Here is a 27,019-nt window from a genome sequence, read left to right as displayed (position 1 = left end):
TCGTCCTGCAGGACACAAAAGAATAACATTATTATTATTATTATTATTATTATTATTATTATTATTATTATTATTATTATTATTATTATTATTATTATTATTATTATTATTATTATTATTATTATTATTATTATTATTATTGTATAAAGCGGAATAAATAAACAGAACATTAAAAATAGTTGCAAGTAGAAAAGAGCGAGCGTCTTGCCATCATCATTTTCGGATCACAGCTGGAAACTGGATCCGGCAGCATATTAGGTCAGTGTTGCTATGCTAAAATTACGAGGACTGTTGAGTAGCGCATTTATCTTCAAGTTATGCGATATTAATTCATTCGGTAGTGACAAACAGGGATAATGTAGTCTTTACCTTCGCAGCAAATTGAAAGAAAAAATTATATATAGCATGCAGAAGTTACTTAGGAGCAAAGGATCTTCTAGATTAAACAATAAAAGCCTTTTCACGTGTTGCCTTCACGCCTTTTTTTTTTTAAATCAGACAACAAGAAAGTATTCGTTGTCCCACTGACAGACGTACTGCCGTAGAGATTGCGTGGCTTGTAGCCCTATTTTTAGTGATAGCAATACCATATGTTGCCGAACCATGTATGCTTGATAATATGGTGCAGTGATGACATCCTACACTCTTAAGCAAAATTACTCCTTTTGGGTCGCGTCTTGCCACACAACAATCGTCATCTATTTTGTCCGCATTTCCCTTCTTTAACGCTGCGAGCCCGGTACTTCCAAGCCGCGAACGGCATGCTCGTTATCAGCCTGACAGAACAGTTTCGACAGGAAAGGAGCGAGCGATGCGTTTCCAAGAAAGGAAACGCAAGCATGACAGATGACGATTATCGCTGTGGGGGAAAATACGACCCAAATCGTGTACATTTGTTCAAGAGTGTAGCCACCGTCCTTGGCTACTAGCACGGCGAGCAGTTGCGTCCATGGCGTCATGCAATAGCCAGAACTTTTATACGAATTACACGTTATGTAGATCTCGCCGACGCTTTGCCCGATTCGGATAACTGTTTTGGGCTTAACTGTGAAAGGACAGGAAATACTACCTCTAACTTATCGCGTGCAACTGCATAAAACATGATTCAATGAGCACGGATACATACATGTGCATTAGGGTGCTCGTGAACTACTGAAAGCGCTTATCTTAAAACGTGAAATCGGGCCTTCTGTAAGCTGGTTTTCGGCACATATCAAATAAAGTTAATTAGGTGTAAATGTCCATGTTTAGCACAATGAATGAAATCGCGTCTTTGGCTGCGCAAACATTGACCGCATGTGCAGCCTATTTACAACCTGATTCTAAGCATTCATGAGAAGTTCCTAGGCTCTTCAGCCTTTTTCTTCCATTAGATACTAGTTACATTTTCCCCATTGGACTGCTCGCAGTCATGGTCCGTCATTATTCGGCAATCATCTTTGAACTATGCGCCAACTTTTACAGTTGCCAACCGAACTGCTTGTCTAGGCAAGCGTGAACTGAAGTGACATTCACTTGCAAGCTCAAAAGACGAAGTAAGCTTGAAACGTAGCATTTCCAAATGGTTAGCCATCGCGTACGTACACACCATGCTTCAGCAACGATCGGCCACGCATATAGGCATTGCGATGCAGTACGCTATCTCTAAGTTGCGTATGCTATCCAAGATAGCTACATGGGGCAGCATCGGCGGGTGGACAGCATGTGCACACACTGTCAGAAAGCTTTGAAAAACTAGTGTGTGGTATGTTCCGGCGTTTACAAAGCCGAAGATTTAGCGTGTACAAAATGACGAGTTTCGTATTAATTAATACGAAGTTTTCTTAGGGAGCTCAACCCAGTTTTCTCTGACGACTACCTGGCCGTTTCCAATGGGCCGATACCGAAGATAGCGTATTCTAAAAATGTGGGCTGTTCCCGTCAGTATCAGGAGGTTTTTGTACATGAATCCGACAGATGTGGGTCAAGTCTTTTCGTTGGACGGGAATCAACCCGTATATAGAACTCATATAAACGCTAGCGGGCCGGGCTGAATGAGAGGCTTAGCTGGACTGAACTCTTATGCAGTCGAGCTAAGTCAGCCGACTGCATGGGGGTAAGTTGACCTATACCGACCCGTTGGCAGGGCTCATGCAAACGCGGACGAGTCGAGCTAGCCAGCTCGACTCGTTCACTGAAACGTCAGCATCTTATGCGCTGGCAATCAGAATGGTACGAGGGCAAGGAAAACAAGGAATGAGCATTTCAACCTCGTTATAACAAAAATATCCATGAAGTAAAGTTGTCGCCGATGGCGGCGAAAACTGCAAGCCCCATTTGAACGCGAGTAAATGGCAAACGAGGTCGAGTCGGGCTCAGTGTGACCGATTTCCGATTAGACGCGCACGTAAGGGTAACATGTTAACTCAGCCATGATTATATTGCGCTTAGTGTTACACTGACAAACGTGAAAGACATGGCGCTCGTTAGTGTAACACTAAGCGTGATATAGCCGTGTACGTCTACCAACTAGCCCAGTTCATTGCTTTGCTAAATACATGTTAACTGATATGCCGACCATGAATGAACCTCTTAGACGCCGGCATAGGTCACGGAGTATTAACAACACGACCATGCCGTGCACTTCGAATGACTTTGCAAAAGCATTAACAATTCGCTGCAAAAAAAAAGTTACAAAAATCGTCTATGATTCAAGTTACGGAGCAGTCAAGTGAAGTTGGGGCTTAGATTTCCTTTCTCTTTACTCGTAACATATCAAGTTCCATGTTTCGCGCAGTGCAGCTATAAGGACGCTGAAAGAAGCGACTGCCTAATGCAATTGGACCACGATTTGCATTTACTGTGCGAGTGCGAAAGACAGTTGCAACATACTCATGGCGACGAAGCCGAAGACGTCACGCAAAAAAAAAAAAACCAAGAAGCAATCAATAGGAAGCTAATTGTATAAAAACGGTTGCTTTATTGCGAGTTACACATGCACAGCCTGTCATCGCGCAATACACATCCTAAAATTTCAATGCCGGAATGACCAAAGCCGAAAGCGTATTACAGGTGAATTATTCAATCCGTGGCGGAGCGCGAGCTACGCAGCTACGATGGAAGGTGTGTCCCCTGGGAGCAGCAGCTGGGTCGTGGTAGCGTCCGCCGGAAATTTGGCCGTTGATGTTCGGATGTCGGAGGTACCGTTGCACCGCTAGATTCGGTCGTCTTTTGGAGGCCGCCAGACCGCAACCAAATCGTGATAGTGTCGAAATCAGTAGCAGAGGTGGACACGTCCGACACCGGAGTAACCGGGGCATCTGTGCCTGGCGCAGTGGGTAGAGCACCAGTGCGGCCAACGAGGTCAGCATTAGCGGGCGTTGTTGCAGGCTGGGTGGTAGCAGCGACAGATTCGGTAGCAAGGGCGAACGACGACGTGGCGTTGTCGCGTCCGGGGTCCGAAAGCTGCAGAGCGACCCCGTCGTCGCCGGCAGGAACAACGGCAGACAAGTTTAAGAGGGGAAAAGAGCCGGCATGTACTGCGGGAACCAGGACAGGAACGGATACGACGGTCATCGGCACAGCCGGGTTTGGAACATTCTGCGGGGTTGCATGCCCGTGAGTAGGGTTAACCTGGTGGTTGGGGACCTGGTTGCCGTGGTGGCTTTGAATAGCGTGATGGTGAGCTTGCCCGCCATGCTGGTGCGCGTGGTGAGCAGAGTGTTGGTGGGATTGGTGCAGGTGAAGCTGCGACGTACGGTTGAGCCAGAGCGATGCGTTCTGCAAGACGGTGACAACGGGGTCGACAAGTTGGTCCACGGCCGTCCTGACGCGGGACTTGAGATTAGAGAGGGCGTCCTGCGAGGAGGAGATGACCGAAGACGCCGCAACCGGTGGGGAGCCGGCTGTGTTAGAAGCAGGGAGGTTGTTTGAAGGCTGGACTGGCTGTGCACCGGACAGGCCAACGGGAACCTTGACAACTTGGCAGACGAGAACGGATACCGAGGCGTCGTCCTCGACAAGAACCTGGTGACCGTGGTCGGCGGTCTGGTGTTGAGCGCCCGGAAAGACGTGATGCTGATGGGCGGCGTGATGATGAGTAGCGGCGCCGTGCTCCAGATGATGCGACGAGCCAAAAGTCCTGGCCGATGGCGCACCCCGCGCGACCATAGCGAAGGCGGATACCACGAATAAGGTAGCCCAATGCATTTTTTTTTATGGTACCGGATTCCTGCGTGTATAATAATAATATTTGGGGTTTTACGTGCCAAAACCACTTTCTGATTATGAGGCACGCCGTAGTGGAGGACTCCGGAAATTTTGACCACCTGGGGTTCTTTAACGTGCACCTAAATCTAAGCACACGGGTGTTTTCGCATTTCGCCCCCATCGAAATGCGGCCGCCGTGGCCGGGATTCGATCCCGCGACCTCGTGCTCAGCGGATTCCTGCGTGTAAGGAAAAGTACATTAGAAAGCGAAGCAACATTTAAGCTTTACAACAAGCCTACATTCACAATAATATACACAGCAAACAAGAACACCAAAGCATACGTACCGCTCCCTCTGCAGTGCTGAAATTCCAGGAATGCTGCTCTTCTTCAAGGTGCTGCCGTTTTATAAGCTTCTTTCGACAGGGTTGTGCACTGCGATTGGCTGAACCTTATCGCACAATTGTATGCATCACTATCGCTTCATTGGGTTGCAGTGGTGTACGCCTCTAAGCATCGTGGACGAGAATAAGAACGTGTTTCGTGAGATTTCTTTTTTTTCTTTTTTTTTAAATCCACGCTAGTATCGATGTCGGGACTTCACGCCTTTAGAAATGCCAGATATGGCATCACTCCCATCTAGCATCTGCAATAACGTCACACTACGATCGTAGAATGTCAGTCGGGGTCATCTTAACTGATACATTTCTCTCTATCTATGAAACAGTAATTTCAAAATTAACAACCGAGTACTCATTTCTGGCAAGCAAGTTTTGTGTCTTTACATATTTGAAGCGCAACGTGTGCTTAATTACCATATTTATTGCCTCAGTGGCAAAAATACCGTGTGCAATTTGCTAACGTACGTGTTTTAATGAGCCCCGTGCGAGCTAGGAGATTTGAATGTTGCACGAAAAAGATTGCACTGGTCACGCGTCTGATATTGTGGCGGATACCGTAGTGACTCGGAAATACCTTTTAAAAATAAAATCTTCGGGTTTATCCGCATAAAACAATGTACGGACCAATACGCATGCCTTAGTGATGTGCTCCACTGCAGAAGTTACTTCGCATGCAAAATGCAGACATTACTTCGCAGCGAATTATTCCTTGAAGAGAAATAAAAAAAAATAATAAAGATGAATTTTTCAAATAATCATTCCTTGTGTTCGTGCATTCTGAAGGTCGAACAACAAAACAAATAAAAAAAAACATTGAGTCGCAAACCGACGCACTGCAGGAAACATAGCACGGCTTGCAGCCCTGTCATTACCGGATTCCAAGGATTGCTATAAGGTAAAACACCATTATAATTAACTTGCCTGAATCAAATTTCTCCTTATATAGCGTAATTCGTTAACATTGCGAACCTACACCGAGAATATATACAGCTGAATCTTGATCTACGTCAAACGAAAATTATATCCACGCGCGATACGTCAAATTCAGCTCAATGCTAAGCGGTTGCTCAAGTTTGCTTTGCCGCACAGCAGCGCCACCTCCACGCCCGCCATGTCGAAAAAAAAAAAGAAAGACAAAACAAGAACCACTACGACGCATGACATGTATGCTTTATTAGTGCCTGGATTCACAGCGGACTGGTTGTGCCAACAGTTTTGCGAAAAAAGAATTAAATAAATAAAAGCAAATTCCAGAATTGGGCACATCCGAGCGACTCAAATTCAGCGAATCATGTTTATTAAGGTGGTTCTGACGCCCATCGGAAGACGTAGGGGTCTGGTTTTGCATTTTCTATGATCTGCTGAAGAGATATTCAAATGTCTCACGATATCAGCGCAGTTCATTCGCTACATGTACAGGGGTCTTTCTTTTTTCTTTTACCTGTACCAAATTTTTTAAAGATTGCCTATGGCAGATGGCGCAATTATAACCTTCGGTCTAAGGTGCTCGATCAGGCGGCCATTAGTTCTACGAGAAATCAATATGTCCAATTGAATTAATAAGGTAATTACGCTAATTACCTTTTTCATTGATTATTTATGCCACTTATTTCCATCTACCCACTTGGAAAGAATCCTCTCGACGTCACCAGTTCCGAGATATTAATTTTCGAAGTGTCCACCGAAATGCATTGGCGTTCCAGTTACGTTTTTTCGGAAACCACTGTTTTATGCATTGAAGCACAAAGGTAACTGGAACACCTACACATTTCGACGGACACATTGAAAATATCTCGGAACTGGTGGTGTTGAGAGAATTCTTTCCAAGTGGATACACCGTTTGAACTCAGCGGCTATAATTCGTAGATTGAAATATGTGGCGTGAAATAATTAACTGAAAGTCAATTAGCCTAATTGCATTAATTATTTAGTTGACCATTTTCATTTCTCGAAGAAGTAACGGCTGCCTCAACGAGTAATTTAGATCACGCGTTAGAATTATGCTATTGTCCATATGCAATCTGAAAAAAAAAATGGTGCAGCTAAAAAAAATACATCCTGCATATCTGAACCTGTTTAAATGCATCATTGCCGGTTCACTTTCTTCGTTATAAAAGGATTTTTTTCGAGGTCTTCGATATATGGGAGCTTTCTTTTCTATACTCTCTGGTAGATACAAGGCATGTTATTGTATATGTTGCGCATCCACCCTGCACAATGACCCTGCTTTTGCTTGAAGTCGTCCTCAACACAACACACTGCCGCCACCACAATGAAATTGCGTAATTCACCTACTTGCTTCTGCGTGAAAAAAAGGAGGGGAGAGAGAGAGAGTGAGAGAGAGAGAGTGATGTCGCATATTCATCTGCTGGCGCAACGCGGGTGGATCTGTGAACGCAGGCCATGATGTCGGACCCTTGGCTTAACACTGAAGTCAAAATATTTCCCGTCTATTTTCGTTTGGAAAGTAAAAGCTAAGAATGTCTTAAACTCAGGTGTTTCTAGTGGTCAAATTGAGCTTATATGAATTACATTATAGCCCCGGTGTTTCGCCAGACGTGAAATACACAGCTTCTGACTGTGACTTGTGGCACAACAAAAATTGCATGACCAATCGCCCTCAACACCACCAACAATTATTTAATGAACAAGACAAAAAAATGAAGCAGATCACACACACTGTGGGAATATATGTTATGCGAAGCAGTTTGCTGGTAGCCGTATACCAAGCATCATTTGTGATTATGCAAAGAGTTACCAGGTGGATAAACTTGTTTCTGTAAGACGAAGGGATTTATGCGTCTGACGCGAGCGCGTAAGTGACGACAGGAGCAAGATGACTGGGACGCCGACGGTAACTACGATCTGTTTAAAACGGCCGTTCGACGTGAGCTTACGAACGTGCCAGCAGTCGGTTCTACATTGGTGCTGGACAAGCTTCAAGGGCCCCTCACCAGGCCCCGTAGCAAATTTAGGTTAAACGCTGAAAATTGTTACGTGTCCTCTAGGCAGCGTTCTCCCCAAATATTTTTCAACTCGGCTCATTAATAGCCGAGATAAAGATATTTCAGTGCCGCGAACCCATGATTTCAGCAGGCGGGCTCCACTGCATAGCAAGACTCCCTATCCACTCGCCCCGTCTAGCCTTCGCAAGCGAAATTCCTTCCCTGTGTTCTCCCATGCCGTACCTCGAGAATCGCGTGACGCATACGTCACGGGCTCCGCCATCACTTTCTTCTTCCCTCTTTTTTTTGGGGGGGATGTGTATTTCCGCTGGCGGCATTGTGCACGAGTGGTTATCGTTTCGCGCAGCGCACGATTTTGCGCGCGGTGCACAAGGACACATGACTGGCGGTATAATTCTGTGCTACACGAATACTGAGGCAGAAAAAATGGATCGCAGGGCATGATCACGCGCTGGAACACGGTAGAAAATGGCATACTTTCGGTACCTGCGCATGTGACCGCACGACCGTGGGAACGAGCAAAAGAAGCGGAAGCACATCTCTCTTGCTTCGATGCGAATTAAGTAAAGCAAAAACGCGCAGACATTCCGTTTGTGTGTTTTATTTCTCTGAAGTTCAATTCGTCAATTCAAGCAACAGATCACACAAATAACAGATGGTGCTTTGAATCATTCTCGAAGTCACGTGTCACCCCGAGCGACGTCACACTGCGGACACGATCACGTAGGCGCAGGGACGCGTGTACGTCATCCTCAGGCTTGGAGCGCGGCGCCCGCGAGGAGAAGGAAGAACGGCGTGCGGTTTCAAATTTCAGATCTTTCCGCGGCGCGTAGCGATGTAATACTTTGCAGACATGATCGTTATGACACAATGTATGCTCTGCGCTTGTCAGCTCGAAATGGCCAGAACTGGTGACGGGCCTTTTAAGCGAAAGAAACGCGAATTGTGACGTCATCAGCAGCAACGCGTTAAACAAGCGTACTAGGCACATATGTCTATGGCATGCGGCGTATGCTAAAATGACGGCGACATTTGCGCTCCGGCGATCGAGCGTTAAAGACCAGTTCGACATCCTGTCATGAATGCAATACTGTGTCACAAAGTGTATGTAGCGTTACATGCTACGAGGAAAACGTGGGCCGGTCCTGGAGACGGGGCTGCAGTATAGGAATGTTGGCTGCTCCGGTGGGTACGTGCGGTTCTGCAATGAACCTTTTTGACGCCAACTTGTGCCACTGCGTATCAAAACCAAAACAGAAAACGAACACAGTTGAACATGAATACCAAGCTAAAAACAATGTAAAAGAAGTGGAAGAAGACAGAAGCTGGACTAGCAACCGAATTTTTTTTTATTGCAACAAATCACAAATATCCGATAGTCCTACGGCGCATGCGTAGAAACGATCACAAGGACTAACGCATTAATCTAGAAACCAGAATGATAGAAACAAGTTACCCCATATCCTACCGCTGCATACGGATGTACGCACCGGAGGGTACTTGATATTGCCTGCAATAAAGAGCCAGTTTGTACAGCTCCGTCTCGTGATCGTGTTTGCTTGTGCAAGTTGGTTATTTATATTCAATCATGTGCCAATACGCGCAGTTTTCAACTTAGCAACAGCACCATGCCATGCACTTCAAATCATAGCGCCGCACGTCGCAAGACCATTAACCGTTCGCTGCAGTACAGTTATAATCCACAAGCACAAACAACACTTGCCAAACCATGAACCCTTCATCTAACATAAATAACTCCGGACAAGCCTAATAAACTACCTCCTTTGTTTTTCTTTAGCATAGATATGAAGCTCGATGTTTCGGGGCACGCAGCCATGTGGATGCTGGAAGATCAGCGAAGCAGTGTACGATGCAATGTGTCAATTGCTTTCGCTGTTCTAGGGCGAAACATGTAGCTGGGACGCACACAGAAGAAGTCAGTCAAATAAAAAGCGAATAAAAGCAAGCTGCGTGCATAAAAACAGTCGAGTTTATTGCCACCTTTGCATGCGGTATTGTAAAAGCAATATACCCATGCTAATAGTCATCTGGTGCAATGTCAACTGCGTGTGTACAGCGATTTTCCTAAAATACCAATCATGGCTGTATCGCCCCGCTAGTTACGCACTGTAGTAAAGGCTTGTCACCGCCGTGGAAAACCTCGTCGTCGTAGGCGTTACCGCCGCTGCTCCGATGGTACACAATCATAAGGACATACTGGGCGGTGGTCTATAACCTGAAACTGTCTGGCCAAGGTGTCAAGGTTATCAGACCCAACCGAAAGCGTGCTAATATTGAATAGTGCTGTAGAAGTGCGCACGTCCGACGCCAGAGTAACTGGGGCGTCTGCGCTTGGTGCGGTGGGTGCAGCACCAGAGCGGCCGACAAGGTCCCCACCCGCGGGCGTTGATGCAGGTTGGGTTGCAGCAGCGATAAATCCGGCAGTAGCGCTGAACGACGATGTGACGTTATCCCATCCGGGGTTTGAAAGCTGCAGAGAGGCCGCGTCGACACCGGCAGGAACAACGGAAGACAAGTTTAAAAGGGGAAAAGAGCCGGCATGCACAGCGGGAACCAGGACAGGAACGGATACGACGGTCATCGGCACAGCCGGGTTTGCAACCCTTGGCGGGGTTTCATGACGGCGAGTAGGGTGAACCTGGTGGTTGGGGGCTTGCTCATTGGCCGCGTGGGTGTTGTCCTGACCACCATGCATGTGATGATGCTCGTGGTGGTCGTTCATTTCGTGCATGTGTGTGTGGTGAGCTTGGCCGCCATGCTGGTGCGGGTGGTGAGCAGAGTGTTGGTGGGATTGGTGCAGGTGAAGCTGCGACGTCCGGTTGAGCCATAGCGACGCGTCCTGCAAGGCGGTGACAACTGGCTCGACAAGTCTGTCTACAGCCGTTTGGACGCTGGACCTAAGATTAGACAAGGCATCTTGCGAGGAGGAGATGACCGAAGACGCCGTAATCGGCGGATAACAGACTGCGACAGTGGCCGGGATGTTGTGGGATGGCATGGATGTCTGAGCAGCGGACTGGCCGGCAGGAACCTTGACAACTTGGCAGACAAGAGCGGAAACGAAAGAGTCGCCTTCGACGAGAACTTGGGGTCCGTGCTTGATGGTCTGGTGCAGGGCGCCTGCAAAGGCGGGATGCTGAATGCTGGCGTGATGCTGCGACGAGGCAAAGGTCCTGGCTGACGGTATACCCTGCGCGGCCATAGAGAAGGCGACGACCAAAAACACGGCAGGGCAATGCATAGTAGCCATCCCGGATTTCTGCGCGCAAGAAAAAATACAATAGAAGGGAAGGAATTTTCAAGCTTGACAACAAGCCCAGAATCACACAAATATACGCCGCCGACACAGACAGAAATGCAAACGTAGCGCTTACTTTCCAGCGCAGGAATTTCAGGCGTGTTGTTCCCCTGCAAGGGTGAGCTGTTTTATACCCTTCTCTTGACAACTTTGCGCTCTGCCATTGGCTAAGCTTTATCCCAAGGCTGCACGAATCCCTATCACTCAATCGTGACGCATTGGTCGACGCCTATGGCATGTACGCATCGTGGACTGGAATGAGAACGCTCCTCACGAGTATTGATCTTTTTTTTTTCTTATTCACGCTAGTATCAATATAAGGACGTTATGTCTCTGGAAAAAGGAGATATCACAACAGTCATATCTAGGGTTTGAAATAACGTGGTACATCCATCGTGAATACCAAGCTAAAAACAATGTAAAAAGGACTGGAAGAAGACAGAAGCTGGACTAGCAACTGAATTTTTTTTTATTGCAACAAATCACAAATATCCGACAGTCCTACGGCGCATGCGTAGAAACGATCACAAGGACTAACGCAATAATCTAGAAACCAGGATGACATCGAAACAAGTTACCCCATATGCTACCGCTGCATACGAATGTACGCGCCGGAGGGTACTTGATATTGCCTGCAATAAAGAGCCCGTTTGTACAGCTCTGTACCGTGATCGTGTATGCTTACGCAAGTTGGTTATTTAAATTTAATCATGTGCCAATACGCGCAGTTTTCGACTTAGCAACATCACCATGCCATGCGCTTCAAATCATAGCGCAGCACGTCGCAAGACCGTTAACCGTTCGCTGCAGTACAGCTATGATTCACAAGAACAACACTCTGCCGACCCATGAGCCTTCACCTAACATAAATCAGAACTCCAGACAAGCCTAATAAACTACATTTGTTTTTCTTTAGCATGGATATGAAGCTCGATGTTTCGGGGCACGCAGTCATGTGGACGCTGGAAGATCAGCAACAACAGTCATATCTAGGGTTTGAAATAACGTGGTACATCCATCGTAGAATATCGGCCCTCCTCACTTTAGCTGATACATTGCTTACTAAAATTGAGCGAGTTATTCCAGTGTTCTCAACCGACTATCACTCCGGCTTAACAAGCTTCTTTTCATCATGCGTTGAAACACATTCTCTGATTAATGATCCTATTTATTGCCTCTAGTAGTGCGTAACGTCTAATTTGCAATTTTGTAACGTACGTGCTTTTAACGAGCGCCATGCCAGCTACACGATACGGTTGATTTTACTAAGTTGACTAAATATTAGAGCTGCCCACACATTTGATAATGTTGCATCTACCGTTTCAACTCGAAAAAAATTGGTTAGTAGGCATGCAACTTTGGAGCGCTTTAGAAGTAAGATCTTGAAGCTGCTTCGTCGCGAAATATTTTTCATTACGAAACATGCTTGACCAGCTCAACTAAGTTTTCATTAAATACTAATTGGCGGTTTGCGTAGGCGGATACAGAACGCAGTGCAATCTAGAATAGACGCCTATGAGAAAGATAGGGTTGTCTAAGTATGTCAGCCGATCGCGAACATTGTGTACTTCAACATATAGGCCGATCCCAATTGTATCACAGCCTAAATATGTGCGCCGTTCCTGCGGACATGTGCCACTCTTCAACCTACCACTTTGACAGCAACTTGGGTAAGCGCCTCTGGGTACATGCGACAGGGTATGTGCCACTGTTTAATTGAAGTTTACTACATACATTAGGAATTATATACAGTTGTGCGTACACAGAAGCGGGTACCAAGGTTTAATCACCATTGGCGGGACCTCCTGTGCAAGTAACAGAAGTAATACTACAAAGTTAAAAGCAAGTTACACAAAAGAGAGCATATATGTATCTCATTTATCTCTCTCTCTCTATCTTTCTCTCTTTCTTATGACAGTATTGATAATCTATGTAAGTTTGGTTAACGCAACTTCAGGATCTATGGCTTCAAGAACTGGCAACCAATCTGCATCTTCAATAATTTGAGTGTATCTAATGCTATCAAAAAGATTCTGAATTGCAATTTATTTACTTGGGAAATAGATTTGACATTACACAGAAATATAGGGTAATGGTCCATGACATTAGATTTAATAACTCCAAATTTAGCGGGTGAGGCGAACTTAGAGATAAGGTGGTCAATTAAAGACTGTGAACCAGTGTTTGTGCAGCTTCTAGGGTAAGTTATAAGACAGTGACAGCCATAGCTATAGAGGCAGGTGAGGTAGTCGCTTATCACATTGTGAGAATATGCTAATAAGTGTATGTTGATATCACCTTGAATTAAAACATTTTTATTTTCGCTAAACAGTTGATGTAGTACTACTGAAAGTTCCGTGAGAAAGCTGGAAGAACGTGAAGGAGAGCGATAGATGAAACCACACACGACTTTGCGATCGTTGTTAGTTATGGTAAATGTATGAAATTCTACCCAAACGGAATCACACTTAGGAATGTTTAGAGTTTATTTGTTTATTTATTTATTTATAATACCCTAAGGGTTTACATGAAGCATTGCAGAGTAGAGGGGCTAATCAATATAGATAACTATACAAAAAAGAAAGCACAATAATCAGATAACAGTGCGTAGTCCAACACAAAAATAACACAAATGAGAGCGACACAACAAGCATATCATAAAAATACAGGCAATATTATACAGCCGGCTAATCCAGACGAAATATGAATGCGTGGTATACATAATGAAAGCTAGAGTGAGAAGGTAAGGACATATTGATAGAGATAAATCCTAACACAAAGTCAATTGTTTGCAGATTAGGTAGGTATGGAAATAATTTATAAACACTACTGGTCAGAAGAAAACAGAGCTAGGTCGGGACATATTGTGAATGATAAACCATTTAAAACGCAGATGAAAGAGCTTCTATATGGATCACCATCGAGATGGCAATGCTGTCTTGAGTAATTAGACAGAACGTAAAGGTCTTTATCTCCAGGCGACAACCACGTTTCAGATAGACCAATAATCGAGGACGGACAGTCAAAAGAGCCGAGGAAGACCGAAATCTCGGTGTAATTTTTGCGCAATCTGCGGGCGTTCACATGAATGGTAGAAAAACCTGCAGCACTGGATGTGATCATGTTGGCGTCATGCTGTGAATGGTACGCCATCATGAATTTGTTTACGAAGCTTGTACAAGTGACGTGATCCGGGCATCTTTAAGCGCCGTAACGTCTTTATCGCACACATTGCGATAAACCCGCGCTTCCTGCGTTTTCCGAGCTTTGATAGTGCCATTGTCAGTCCAGCGGAACCACCATTTGTGTCATATTTTCAAGTTGAATGATCTACCGAATAGAACTTTTATTTTCAGAGACGAGATGATCTTTAAAGTAGATTGGCGTTCCGCGGGAGTCAGTATTTGCCTTTCACTTGCCTCATTCGACCTATGCGTAGTCAAGGCTCATGCCCGGGAAGGGCCAGGACAACTTGTCGAAGGGCGCGCCTTACGAGCTTTACTAAGAAACGTGGTGTGCTTGTCAAGGGAACAAAAACGCACTATCAAGTTGCTATGGTGCGTACTGTGCATTAGAACCCTGTGGACCGTATCAATGTGTGTAACTTTAACAGGCAAGCAATTTTTTTCGCCAAGAGCTTCAACAATCTTGACTCAGTTTTGAGCGATGTTCCAACTCTATGCTGCACTGTTCCTGGGTCTCTTACGCTACAACTTACTGTACTAGGTGGGACCGGTAAGACAAACCTCCGAGCCCTCCTGTCTGTACAAGCTGAAGCTCTGCGAATTTGTCTAGACCTTCGCAGGTGTGCATCCACGGCAGCAACAAGAGCCATCGCGCATGACCACCACATCGATACGTATATTGATGTCGACTCTTTAAAGATGCCCATCAGGCAATTCGCCCGACTTCCCTCGCACCATATCGCCTCCCTTCCTACCGCTCGACCTCGCTCAGCGTTTAGCAGGATTATTGCCGCCAAGCATGGAAGTTTACCGTCAAACTTCACACCTGCTGCGCGACCATCTCGACCGCTGTGGTGCCTGCATTCACTCCAGGAACTTCTTGTCATTCCCGGCATCAAAAAGAAAACGGAGACGTCATCTTTCGCCCTCAAACAAACCGTGCTTTCATTCCTACATGACAAGCACAAAGAACGCATCCACGTTTACACAGACGGTTCTGTCTCCCCTAAAAGTTCAGCTGGAGCAGTGGTAATTCCCGCTCAATCTGCCGTCATCAAATTCAAGTCGTCGCACGTTACATCATCGACAGCTGCTGAACTTGCAGCTATCCGTGCTGCTCTGTAGTTTATTGGTCCCAAATCCCCACATTCATGGTCTATTTTTGTGTCTGCTGTCCCCTTTCAACCACTTACCTAATGTGCAATTACTCGCAGACATCCGACTACTCCACCATTATGCAATCGACAAGGGGCACAACATCATCTACCAGTGGACATCGGGTCACTGCGGAATTTCGGAAAATCACAGTGCGGATGACGCTGCCCGGTCGGCCCATGATGGTGCCCAGATTATACCCATACCGCTGTCAAGAATAGATGCAGCCACAAGTCTTCGCTCCATCGCACGCGAGCTTACGCAAACTCTGTGGAACACCAGTGAATCACGAACGCACGTCTTCACAGATCGGATCTAAGTTTGCAACTCCGTCTTCCACCAGGGTTGCCACGAGCGGAAGCAACACTTGTGTGCCGCCTATGGCTCGTCGTGGCATTCACGAACTTCTATTTCTTCCGCATTGGAATAGCCGACATCCCTGATTTCGACACCTGCGGCTGCGAGGAGACGATCGCGAACCTCCTCTGTGACTGTCCACGTTACAATGTGCCAAGAAAAGTGCTCGTGACGGCACCCGAAAAACTGGACAATCGCCCCTTCACAGAAGAGAAAGTTCTAGGACACTAGTCCAGACGTGTTTCGGCACTCAGGGCCTTAAGGGCTTTGCTGAAGTTTTTAAGGGCCTGTGAATTGTGCGACAGCCTTTTACTGTTGTTGCGCGTAAGATCGCGCTACTGCATGAATTTTTCTCGTTTTCTTTCACTTCTTTCTCCTTTTATTCTCTTTACCACTTTCCCCAGCACAGGGTAGCCAGCTGGTATTTACACTGGCTAAGCTCCCTGTCTTTCCTTCCCTTTTGTCTCTCTCTCCCTCCTGACGCAGTTTTCTGCGACAGGGGTGCCTTTGTAAGTTTGAAAGTTTATTTAACATAATAACGTACACAATTCCAAACTTGATTTCAAGGTTGTTGGAGCGAGAGTACTGCTCAATCTGATAAACCTTGCGCTGGATCATTTGGGTACCTTCGACTAATTTGTTGTTTGTGGCCGCCAGAGACACATTTTTCCTCGTTCGCGGATTCAAACTGTTTGCTCATGCAATGAACCTCTTTCAATTCAACTTGTGTAACGGCTTAATTTGGCCGTGCCCATGGGTATTTGCCACTGGGCAAGTGCTGCTCTTCAATGACGCTGTTTGACGCCAACATGGGCATGTGTCCTTGTGGCCACTGGGCATGATGACAATGGGATTACGAGCCTGAAATGACGACAATGGGGATAACGTGGACAGTGCAACGGTGACGGCACTAGGACGACGACGAGCTTGTGACAGCGATGGTGCGATACGACGGTATGCCGAGAATGGAAAGACGAAGATAGAAATACGACGATAGAACAACCACAACGTCATCACAACGATGTCATGACATTGAAAGCATTACGACGAGTTTTTGATGACAATGGCATAAACACAATAGCATAATCACGATTTAATGACAAAGAAGGAATGACGTTGATGGATATTACAAAACGCAGGACGACGATAACGGCTTCACGACAATGGGATGCCGTTTTCCGTAGTATAATAATAATATTTGGGGTTTTACGTGCCAAAACCACTTTCTGATTATGAGGCACGCCGTAGTGGAGGACTCCGGAAATTTGGACCACCTGGGGTTCTTTAACGTGCACCTAAATCTAAGCACACGAGTGTTTTCGCATTTCGCCCCCATCGAAATGCGGCCGCTGTGGCCGGGATTCGATCCCGCGACCTCGTGCTCAGCAGCCCGACACCATAGCCACTGAGCAACCACGGCGTGTGTTTTCCGTAGTAATGACAATGACACGGCAGTGTGATGACGATATCATGACGGGAGTCGGATGACGAAGCTGAAATGACGATGGGCAGACCACGACGGTTAAATAGCGTCGTTTGGTATTATGTCATAGGTGGACCAACGTATTGGTGTGAGATGAACTATGTGTCTGACGCAAGCTTGTGTGCGATGACACAATCCCAACGACGCTAACGACTGACGGCATGATGTTTACGCTCTCTGTTCGACGTGAGCTTACGACAAGCAGATTGTTGGGTTCTACACAGGTACTGGACGAACATATGTGAGAGCATGAATTGTAACGGGATGACTAGGTAAGCGTTAACAATCGCACGTAGCTAAGGCTATATCCTGCGGTGTAGGTTAAAACGACGACGGGATGTGCACTCTGGCGATGGGAAGCTAAAACCTGTTCGACATGCGATCATGAAGACTCTACAGAGTGGCACAGTTCCTGCGTAGTGTCACAGGGTACGAGGAAAGAACTAGGGAACGAGTGGTGCCTGAGCATGCGTGAACCAAGCTGGCATACGCTTGCACTAAGCTCAAAGGATATCGGAAAATCGAAACGCACAGTTTCTCAATACTTAGCAAGCGTGCCGACTAGCCTTGCTTTCGACCTTGTTTCAGAAATACCATACTATGCACTCAGCAGTTCGCAGCAAGACCCGCTTACAGCAAGTACTTATGATGCAAGAAACAATGCTCTACCAAACCGTGAATACTGCACATTACGTAGACGTCAAGTCGAAGTTCGTCTGGAAAGCTTTTTTTTGCCCTACTTATATAACAAGCTCCTATCTTCGGCCGCACAACGATGAGGCCGCGAGAAGACCAGTACGACATCGTACCATAATGTTCCACAATGTTATTTCGCCGGTCCAGTGCAAACGCTGTAGCTGCAACGTATGCGCGGGGAGAATGTTGCGATATCACGAAAATAAAGAGCGAATAAAACCAAATTGTATAGATAAAATAGGCCGCTTTATTGTCACATATACATGCAGCGCTTGTCAACGCAAAATACACATGCTAAACGTCTTCTGCCACAACGGCAAATACATATATAAAACAATTTTCTGCAAGCAACCGGCAAACTAATCACGGCTGTATCGTCCCGCTAGCTGCATACTGGGGAAGGCTTGTCGCCGCCGTGAGACAACTCGTTCTTGCAGGTGTTACCGCCGTTGTTCTGGTGGCACACAATCATAAGGACATACAGGGCGGTGGACCACAGGCGGCGGAAACTGCCTGGCCAAGACGTCAAGGTTTTCAGACCCAACCGAAGACGTGGTAATGTCGGAAACTGTTGTAGAAGTGGGCACGTCCGACGAAAGAGTATGCGGGGCGTCTGTGCTTGGCGTAGTGGGTGGAGCACCAGTGCGGCCAACGAGGTCAGCATTAGCGGGCGTTGATGCAGGGTGGGTGGTAGCAGCGACAGATTCGGCAGCAACGGTGAACGACGATGTGGCGTTATCCCGTCCGGTGTTGGAGAACTGCAGAGAGGCCATGTCGACGCCGGCAGGAACAACGGCAGACAAGTTTAAGAGGGGAAAAGAGCCGGCATGCACAGCGGGAACCAGGACAGGAACGGATACGACGGTCATCGGCACAGCCGGTTGTGGAATCCTTTGCGGGGCTCCATGACCGTGAATAGGGTGAACCTGGTGGTTGGGCGCTTGACCATGCGTCGGGTCGTTGTTGATCTGGCCACCATGCATGTGTTGATGCTCGTGATGGTTGTTAATTGAGTGCATGTGGGCGTGGTGAGCTTGGGCGCCATGCTGGTGCGATTGGTGAGCAGGGTGTTCGTGGGAATGGTTCAGGTGGAGCTGCGACGTACGGTTGAGCCACAGCGACGCGTTCTGCAAGGCTTCGACAACAGGGTCGACAAGTTTTTCTACGGCCGTCCTGACGCTGGATCTAAGATTAGATATGGCGTCCTGCGAGGACGAGATGACCGAAGGAGCCACAACAGGCTGGGAACCGGCTGCGGTAGAGGCCGGAATGTTGTGAGATGGCATGGCTGTCTGCGCACCGGACTGACCAACAGGAACCTTGACAACTTGGCAGACAAGAGTGGAGACGAAAGAGTTGTCTTCAACCAGAACTTGGTGTCCGTGCATGATGGTCTGGTGCGGGGCGCCTGCAAACGCGGGATGCTGATGGGTGGCGTGATGCTGCGGCGAGGCAAAAGTCCTGGCCGACGGAATACCCTGCGCGGCCACAGAGAAGGCGACGACCAAAAACGCGGCAGCGCAATGCATAGTGGTGGTCCCGGATTTCTGTGCGAAAGAAAATAATGCAATAAAAGAGCAGCTATGGTTAAGGTTCACAACAAGTCTAGAATCGCGAAAATATACACAGCCGACAAAGACAGGCAGCCAAACGTACCGCTCAGTTTCCAGTGCTTCAATTTCAGGAGTGTTGCGCCGCTGCAAGATGCGAGCCATTTTATACGCTTCACTAGACAACTTAGCACGTTGCGATTGCTAAGCTTTATCGCAAGGCTGCACGAATCCCTATCGCTCCATCGTGACACATTGATCTACGCCTATGGCATATACGCATCCTGAACTGGAATGAGAACGTTTTTCACGAGTGTTGATCTTTTTTTTTTCTTATTCACGCTAGTTTCAATATAAGGACGGAATGGCTGTGGAAGAAAGCTGTATCACAGCACCTATATCTAGTGTGTGAAATAACGTGGTATATCCATCGTAGAATATGTTCCTCATCACTTTAGCTCATACATTGCTTACTAAAATTGTGGCAGTTATTCCAGTGTTTTCAACCGATTACCATTCCTGCCAGACAAGTTTCTTTTTTTCATGTGTTGAAACACATCGTCTAATTAATGGCCACATTTATTGGCTCTATTAGTGCCTAAAATCTAATTTTCAATGTGGTAACATACGTGTTTTCAACGAGTGCCATGCCAGCGACACTATACGGTTGATTTTACTAAGTAGACTAATTGTTAGAGCTGCCCACACATTCAATAATGTTGCATATACCGTATCGACTAGGAAAAACTGGTTAGTATGCGCACGCCACTGTGGTGCGCTTTAGAAGTAGGATGCGGAAGCTGCTTCGTCGCGAAATATTTGTCATTGCGAAACATGCTGGACGAGTTCAACTAAGCTTTAATTAAATACTAATTGGCCGTTTGCGTGAGGCGACGCCGAAGGTAGTGCAGGCTTGAACAGACGCCTATACGAAATGTAGGGCGGTCTAAATATGTCGGCCGATCCCGAAAATTGGGAACCTTAATATGTAGGCCGATCTCTATTGATCTGGTGAATGTAAGAATCAGTAAGAATGAGCGCCGTTCCCGTGGATATGATGATGATGATGATGATAATGAAGCCTCAATTAATGGCACTAACCCACTATGGGGGATAGGCCACGATTCGGGTGGTAATATGATTGAATAAATAAAAGAAATTGGTTAATAAATAAAAAAACAAAAGAAAGGGAAATAATTTTTTAATCCAACATGAAAAATAGACTGTGAATACTGGAGATCAAGTAGTGATCAATACTATTGTAAGACTTGCGTTGGTAGGAATACTAAAAAAAGAAGAACTGAAAAAAAAGGAAATTAAAGAAAGGATATACTTAAACTTGAGTAAGCGAAATTTTGAATGATAATACTGGTAAGATTTAAACTGCGAATTTGTGCTTTTACTTTTTGAACAGATATGTGCCAATTTTGAGCGAATTACTTTGACGCCAACTTCGGTATGCGCCACAGGTTATATGCGACAAGGTATGTGCCACAATTCAATTCAAGTTTATTAGATATATTAGGAATGATACATAGCTGTGCATACACAGGTGGAGGCCTCAAGGTTTATTCCCCATTGACGGGACCGCCTGTGCAAGTAAATCAAGTAAATCAAGTAAAACAACAAAGCAAAGAAAAGGAAAGGGAGCATATATGTATGTCATTTATCTCGCTCGCTCGCTCTACATATCTAAGTGCATCAATATCACTCCCTAATAGACGGATTATTTATAGTTTAAGAACAGAAATTGTTTCAGGTTTTACTTAAACATATGCAAGGACGATACAGATTTAATGTGAGTGTGTAAACTATTACAAAATATTATTGCAGGAAAAAGCAAAGTAGTTCTACCATAGTTAGTATGGATACTGGGCAAGATCAAGTTACGGTGGTTAGCGAAGCGAGTAGAATAAGGTCTAGAGAACGCATGCTGAGAGCAAATATCTAAAGTGAGGGAATGGTTACAAATTTTAAAGAGCATAATACCTATATTATACAAGTAAAGGCTAGATAAAGGCAAACTATTAAGATCAAGAAAAATGGGAAAGGGAGGTGAAAACTGTGGAGCGAGTTTAATAATGCGAACTGCTTTTTTCCGGAAATAAATCAATGGGGAGAGCTGAACGGAGTATGTATGACCCCATGATGAGATACAGTAGTTTATATGGCAGTGTATAAAGGCGTAATATAATGTGAGTTCATGGACACGGAAGTAGAATCTGGTTTTAGGAAGGGCACGTATGCCAAACGGTATTCTAATGCAAGCTGACGAAATGGCTTTCAGGAATCGAAGATGGGTGTCAACAATGACTACGAGAAAAGTAACATGATCAAATGAAGTAGGAGCCTGGTCGTTGATGAAAAGACAAGGAGTTTTCCCGTTAGGTGAATTAAGAAGGATAAAATACGATTTGAAAGGGGTAATTAATAGCCAGTTTGCTGCACACTACTGCACAAAGCAATTCTGTAAGCACAGAAGCTGAAATGTCGCCATTATCAATTTAAGATTTAATATCCGCGAAACATGCGGTGACAGCGTCAGTGGACAAGCCTGAGCGGAGTCCAAACTAAGAAGTTAGTATGGTAAATTTAGTGTATTACTTCTGTAGACTTGTTTCAATCATTTTCTCTAGAACTTTGTGAAGGAAGGGAAAAACAGAAATTGGACGATAATTTTCATTTAAGGATTTGACACCTTTCTTTCAGACGGGTATGAGCTTCGAAGCCTTGAGTTGGTCAGGAAAAAATACCAGAACTGAAAGCAAGGTTAAATATGTGACTCAACATTTGTGACTTTGTAGAACGAATTAATTTGATATGTTTTGCGGAAATTTTGTCCAGACCAAGAACAGTTGATTTTAAACCTAAAATTACGCATTCAATTCCTTCATGGTTAACGGGTCGTAGAAGAAAACACTGTGATTAACGGTTGAAGGTTGAAGTGAAAAATCAGGATTGTGAGGGAGGGTAGTATGTGCGGAGAAGTAAGCATTGAAGGCATTAGTCGGTGATGTTATGATCGCACCATTCATAGACAGGGATAGAATCTGGTCATGTGAATAATAATTATTTAAGAACTCATTTACCTACTGCCATTTTTTTCTAGTATTATTAGTGGAATTTCATCTTCATAGAGCTGCGCTTTTCATTTTTAAGAAGTGTGGATAAAGTGTTTGCATAATGCTTACATGGTGGTTCAAGGCGGGTGATGAAACGCCGGCGCTTGTCTTTTCTTTTTTTGTAGAGGTTGTTCTTTTTTCTTAAACAGCGTAACAGAGACTTTGATAACCAGGGCCAAAGTGGAGCATGATAACGTCGCTTTGAGGACAGGACGGTAGTGCATGATCTCATGGCAGTATTAATAATGTGGGTAAGTTTAGTTAACGCAACTTCATGATATATAGCTTCAAGATCTGGCAACCAACCTGCATCTTCAATAATTTTAGTGTATCTAATGCTATCAAATAGGTTCTGAATTGCAATTTATTTACTTGGGAAATAGACTGGACATTGCACAGAAATAGAGGGTAAGGGTCCGTAGTATCAGTTTCAATTACACCAACTTGAGCGGGTGAGGTGAACTTCGAGATAAGGTGGTCAAATAAAGAGTGAACCACTGTTTGTATAGCATCTAGGGTAAGTTATAAGACAGTGACAGCCATAGCTGTAGAGGCAGGTGGGGTAGTCTTTTATCACAGTGTGACAATATGCTAATAAGTTTATAATTGTATCACCTATGAATAAAACATTTTTTATTTTCGCTAAATCGTTGATGTAGTGTTGCTGAAAGTTCCGTGAGAAAGCTAGAAAAATCTCAAGGAGAACGATAAATAGAACCGCAGACGACTTTGTGATCGTTGTTAGTTATGGCAAATGTATCGAATTCTACCCAAACGGACTCACACGTAGGGATATTTCGAGTCTATTTATTTATTTATTTATTTATTTATTTATTTATTTATTTATTTATTTATTTATTTATTTATTTATTCACAGTACCCTCAAGGTTTACATGAAGCATTACAGAGGGGAGGGGCTAATGAATACAGATAACTATACAAAAAAGGGTAACACAATCGGATAACAGCGCGTGGTGTAACGTGAAAATACCGCAAGTTAGGGCGACACAATAAGCATATAAAAATACAGACACAATATTATACAGACGGGTAATACAGCCGAAATATAAATGCGTGGTATACATAATGAAAGCTAGAGCGAGAAAATATGCATATATTGAAAGAGATAAATCATATTAGAAAGTAAACTGTTTCTAGATTAGGTAGGTAGTACAATGGAAATAATTTATAAACACTACTGGTCAGAAGAAAACAGAGCTAGGTCGTGACGTCTCGTGAATGATAAACCATTTAAAACGTAGATGAAAGAACTTCTATAAGGATCACCATCGCAAAGGGAATGCTCGCATGAGTAACCTGACAGACCGTAAGGGTCTCCAGGCGAAACCACGTTTCAGATAGACCAATAATCGAGAGCGGACAGTCAGAAGAGCCGGGGAAGGCCGAAATCTCGGTGTAATTTTTACACTAACTGCGAGCGTTCACATCAATCGTAGAAAAATCTGCAGCATAGGATACGATCATCTTAGCATCATGCCATGATGTGTACGCCATCATGAATTTGTTTAAGAAGCTTTTACGAATCACATGATCGAGGCATCTCAAACACCTTGAGGTCCTTATCGCACAAAATGTGATAAACCCGCGCTTCTTGAGTTTTTCCGTGCTTTGATAATGCCATCGTCAGTCCAGAGGAATGACCAGCTGTGTTATATTTTCAAAGCAAGCGCTTTGCCAAATATACCTATTTTCTGGGGCCAGATCGTTAAAGTAGATTGTCGTACGAAGGAAGTCAGCACTTTGCCTTTCACTTGCCTCGTTTGACATGCGAAGGAAAGGCCAGGACAAATTGTCGAAGGGCTTTACGAGCTTACGAGCTTAAGTCTTACGAGCTTTGGTAAAAAAATGTGCGTTTGTGAACAAGCAGGTAAAAACACTGGACAGAGAAGTAGACGACAGGACGTAGCTGGACAAATTTTTTTTTATTGTAGCAGATAATTGTTTCCGGCGCATGCGCGAAAACAATCGCAAGAACCTAATACAGAAACAACTCCGATGTGCTTATACTGCACGAAGCGGAGGACATCCTACAATAAGAGTTCAAGTACTACAGCTTCGTCCCGTTGTATTATATTCCAGCGTACGTTGTGTGACTAGCTGGTTATTCAAAATCGTGTGCCATTGCGCTTTGCTTTCGACTTTGTTTTAGAAAGACCATAATATGCACTCAGCAGTTCACAGCAAGTACTTAGGATTAAAAACAATGCCCTACCAAACCATGAATACTGCACATTACGTTGAAGTCAAGTCGAGATTCGTCTGGTAAGTTTTTTTTTTGTTCTTTGCCATACTTATGTAACAAGCTCCCATCTTCGGGTCACACAGCGATGAGACCAGCACGACATTTTCCATGTTGCCGGTCCAGTTCGAAAGCTGTAGTTGCAACGTAGGCATGGATAAAATCTTGCGAAAGCACAGAAATAAAGACGGGCTAAAACCAACCTGTATAGATAAAATATGCCGCTTTATTGTCACATATACATGCAGCGCTTGTCAACGCAAAATACACATGCTAAATGTCTTCTGCCACAACGACAAATACATATATAAAAGAATTTTCTTCGAAGCAACCGGAGCACTAATGACGGCTGTATCGCCCCGCTAGCTACAGACCGGTGAAGGCTTGTTGCCGCCGTGAGAAACCGCAACGTGGCAGGTGTTACCGCCGTCGTTCCGGTGGCACACAATCGTAAGGACATACTGGGCGGTGGACCACAGGAGGCGGAAACTGTCTGGCCAAGGCGTCAGTGTTTTCAGACCCAACCGAAAGCGTGGCAATGTCGGAAGCTGCTGTAGACGTGTGCACGTCCGACGACAGAGCATCCGAGGCGTCTGTGCCTGGCGCAGTGGGTGGAGCACCAGTGCGGCCGACGAGGCCGCTATTTGCGGGCGTTGATGCAGGGTGGGTGGTAGCAGCGACAGATTCGGCAGCAACGGCAAAGGACGATGTGGTGTTATCCCGCCCGGGGTTGGAGAACTGCAGAGAGGCCATGTCGACGCCGGCAGGAACAACGGCAGACAGATTCACGAAGGGAAAAGAGCCGGCATGCACAGCGGGAACCAGGACAGGAACGGATACGATGGTCATTGGCACAGGCGAGTGTGGAATCATGTGCTGGGTACCATGACCGTGAATAGGGTGAACCTGGTGATTGGGGGCTTGACCATGCGCCGCGTGGTTGTCGACTTGGCCACCATGCATGTGTTGATGCTCGTGGTGCTTGTCAATCGCGTGCATGGCGGCGTGGTGAACTTGGCTGCCATGCTGGTGCGAGTGGTGAGCAGGGTGTTGGTGGGATTGGTTGAGGTGAAGCTGCGACGTACGGTTGAGCCACATCGAGGCGTTCTGCAAGGCTTCGACAACAGGGTCGACAAGTTTTTCTACGGCCGTCTTGACGCTGGACCTAAGATTAGACAAGGCGTCCTGCGATGAGGAGATGACCGAAGAAGCCACAACCGGCTGGGAACCGGCTGCAGCAGAGGCCGGGACGTTGTGGGGCGGCATGGCTGTCTGCGCACCGGACTGGCCAACAGGAACCTTGACAACTTGGCAGACGAGAGCAGAGACGAAAGAGCCGTCTTCAACGAGAACCTGGTGCCCGTGAATGGCGTGATGGTGCGCAGGAACGCTGTGACTAGGATGCTGTGATGAGCCAAATGTCCTAGCCGATGGTACACCTTGCACGGCCATAGCGAAAGCAGATACCAAGAACAAGGCAGCACAATGCATTTTGGTAGTCCTATGATCCTGCATCTGAAATAAAGTACGATAAAAGTGAATTAGCTTACAAATACGCACAGAGCACAAAAACAATAAGCACTACGTACCGCTCGCTTTCCAGTGCTATATATTCCGGAGTGATGCTCCCCTTCAAAATGCGAGCCGTTTTATACCCTTCTTTCGACAGCTCGGTGAACTGCGATTGGCTAAGATTTATCTAACTGTAGCTAGCATCACTATTGCTGCAACGTGACGAAGTGGTCGACGCCTACGAGCGTCTGGGAGGGTAAATAAAACGGCTTTCACAGTTGTTGTTTTCTTTTATTTTTATTCAAGCCGCTTTCAATATCGAGACAGTATATCTCTGGAAGAACGAGCTATCGCCTCAACAATGGCTAGTGTTTGAAATACCATCGTATATATGTCGTGGGATAACGGACGCTATCACTTTTACTGACATATTCGTCACTATAACTGAGACAGCGATTTTAATGTTCTCGACGGAGAGCTTATTCCTAATGAACAAGTTTCTTTTCCTTATATTTTCAAGTGCCACATGTATTTAATTATCATATTACAGCAAACGTGTCTATGCCTACCCCCCAGAAACATCGTGGCGGAGAACCAAAAATGCCTTGCGGCGAAGCCAACTTCCTCTCGAATGTTCTGTCACCCTCAATTCAATGTAGGTATGTTGGAAAAAAATCATAATGAAATTGGCCGCTAAGACAACTCAACTGTATCGCTACATCGAGTTTCATTGACTTATCATAATTAGATCACAGTGTAGTTGTAAACGTTACCCAATTCCCGTCCACTGTCATTACATGGGCACCTAAGGACGGAGTATGGTTA

At 45.5% G+C, this 27,019-nt stretch overlaps 4 protein-coding genes across 4 annotated transcripts; all 4 read right to left on the bottom strand.

Moving 5' to 3' along the window:
- Window positions 1-2,936: 2,936 nt before the first annotated feature.
- Window positions 2,937-4,664, bottom strand: LOC135906390 (uncharacterized). Its single transcript, XM_065437770.1, has 2 exons — window positions 4,536-4,664; window positions 2,937-4,210 (listed from the first exon to the last, which is right to left on the bottom strand). Exon 2 carries the CDS (start codon window positions 4,186-4,188, stop codon window positions 3,091-3,093), a length of 1,098 nt encoding a protein of 365 aa, XP_065293842.1. The 5' UTR covers window positions 4,189-4,210; window positions 4,536-4,664; the 3' UTR covers window positions 2,937-3,090.
- A 4,859-nt stretch (window positions 4,665-9,523) lies between these two features.
- Window positions 9,524-11,086, bottom strand: LOC135906389 (uncharacterized). Its single transcript, XM_065437769.1, has 2 exons — window positions 10,951-11,086; window positions 9,524-10,835 (listed from the first exon to the last, which is right to left on the bottom strand). Exon 2 carries the CDS (start codon window positions 10,824-10,826, stop codon window positions 9,732-9,734), a length of 1,095 nt encoding a protein of 364 aa, XP_065293841.1. The 5' UTR covers window positions 10,827-10,835; window positions 10,951-11,086; the 3' UTR covers window positions 9,524-9,731.
- Window positions 11,087-17,974: 6,888 nt separating this feature from the next.
- LOC135906388 (uncharacterized) lies at window positions 17,975-19,547 on the bottom strand. Its single transcript, XM_065437767.1, has 2 exons — window positions 19,407-19,547; window positions 17,975-19,297 (listed from the first exon to the last, which is right to left on the bottom strand). Exon 2 carries the CDS (start codon window positions 19,277-19,279, stop codon window positions 18,191-18,193), a length of 1,089 nt encoding a protein of 362 aa, XP_065293839.1. The 5' UTR covers window positions 19,280-19,297; window positions 19,407-19,547; the 3' UTR covers window positions 17,975-18,190.
- A 5,341-nt stretch (window positions 19,548-24,888) lies between these two features.
- LOC135906387 (uncharacterized) lies at window positions 24,889-26,429 on the bottom strand. Its single transcript, XM_065437766.1, has 2 exons — window positions 26,272-26,429; window positions 24,889-26,197 (listed from the first exon to the last, which is right to left on the bottom strand). The coding sequence occupies exon 2, from the start codon at window positions 26,195-26,197 to the stop codon at window positions 25,103-25,105; it is 1,095 nt and encodes a 364-aa protein (XP_065293838.1). The 5' UTR covers window positions 26,272-26,429; the 3' UTR covers window positions 24,889-25,102.
- Window positions 26,430-27,019: the final 590 nt, after the last annotated feature.

This window comes from Dermacentor albipictus, chromosome 5 (assembly GCF_038994185.2).
Source record: "Dermacentor albipictus isolate Rhodes 1998 colony chromosome 5, USDA_Dalb.pri_finalv2, whole genome shotgun sequence".
NCBI classification, from domain to species: Eukaryota; Metazoa; Arthropoda; class Arachnida; order Ixodida; family Ixodidae; genus Dermacentor; species Dermacentor albipictus.
The sequence above is the reverse complement of the archived record's forward strand: the minus strand, read 5'-3'. Positions and strand labels throughout refer to the sequence as shown.

What these genes read in the sequence shown, in the direction of transcription:
- LOC135906390 (XM_065437770.1), bottom strand. Translation starts at nt 4,188, where the DNA reads ATGCATTGGGCTACCTTATTCGTGGTATCCGCCTTCGCTATGGTCGCG.
- LOC135906389 (XM_065437769.1), bottom strand. Translation starts at nt 10,826, where the DNA reads ATGGCTACTATGCATTGCCCTGCCGTGTTTTTGGTCGTCGCCTTCTCT.
- LOC135906388 (XM_065437767.1), bottom strand. Translation starts at nt 19,279, where the DNA reads ATGCATTGCGCTGCCGCGTTTTTGGTCGTCGCCTTCTCTGTGGCCGCG.
- LOC135906387 (XM_065437766.1), bottom strand. Translation starts at nt 26,197, where the DNA reads ATGCAGGATCATAGGACTACCAAAATGCATTGTGCTGCCTTGTTCTTG.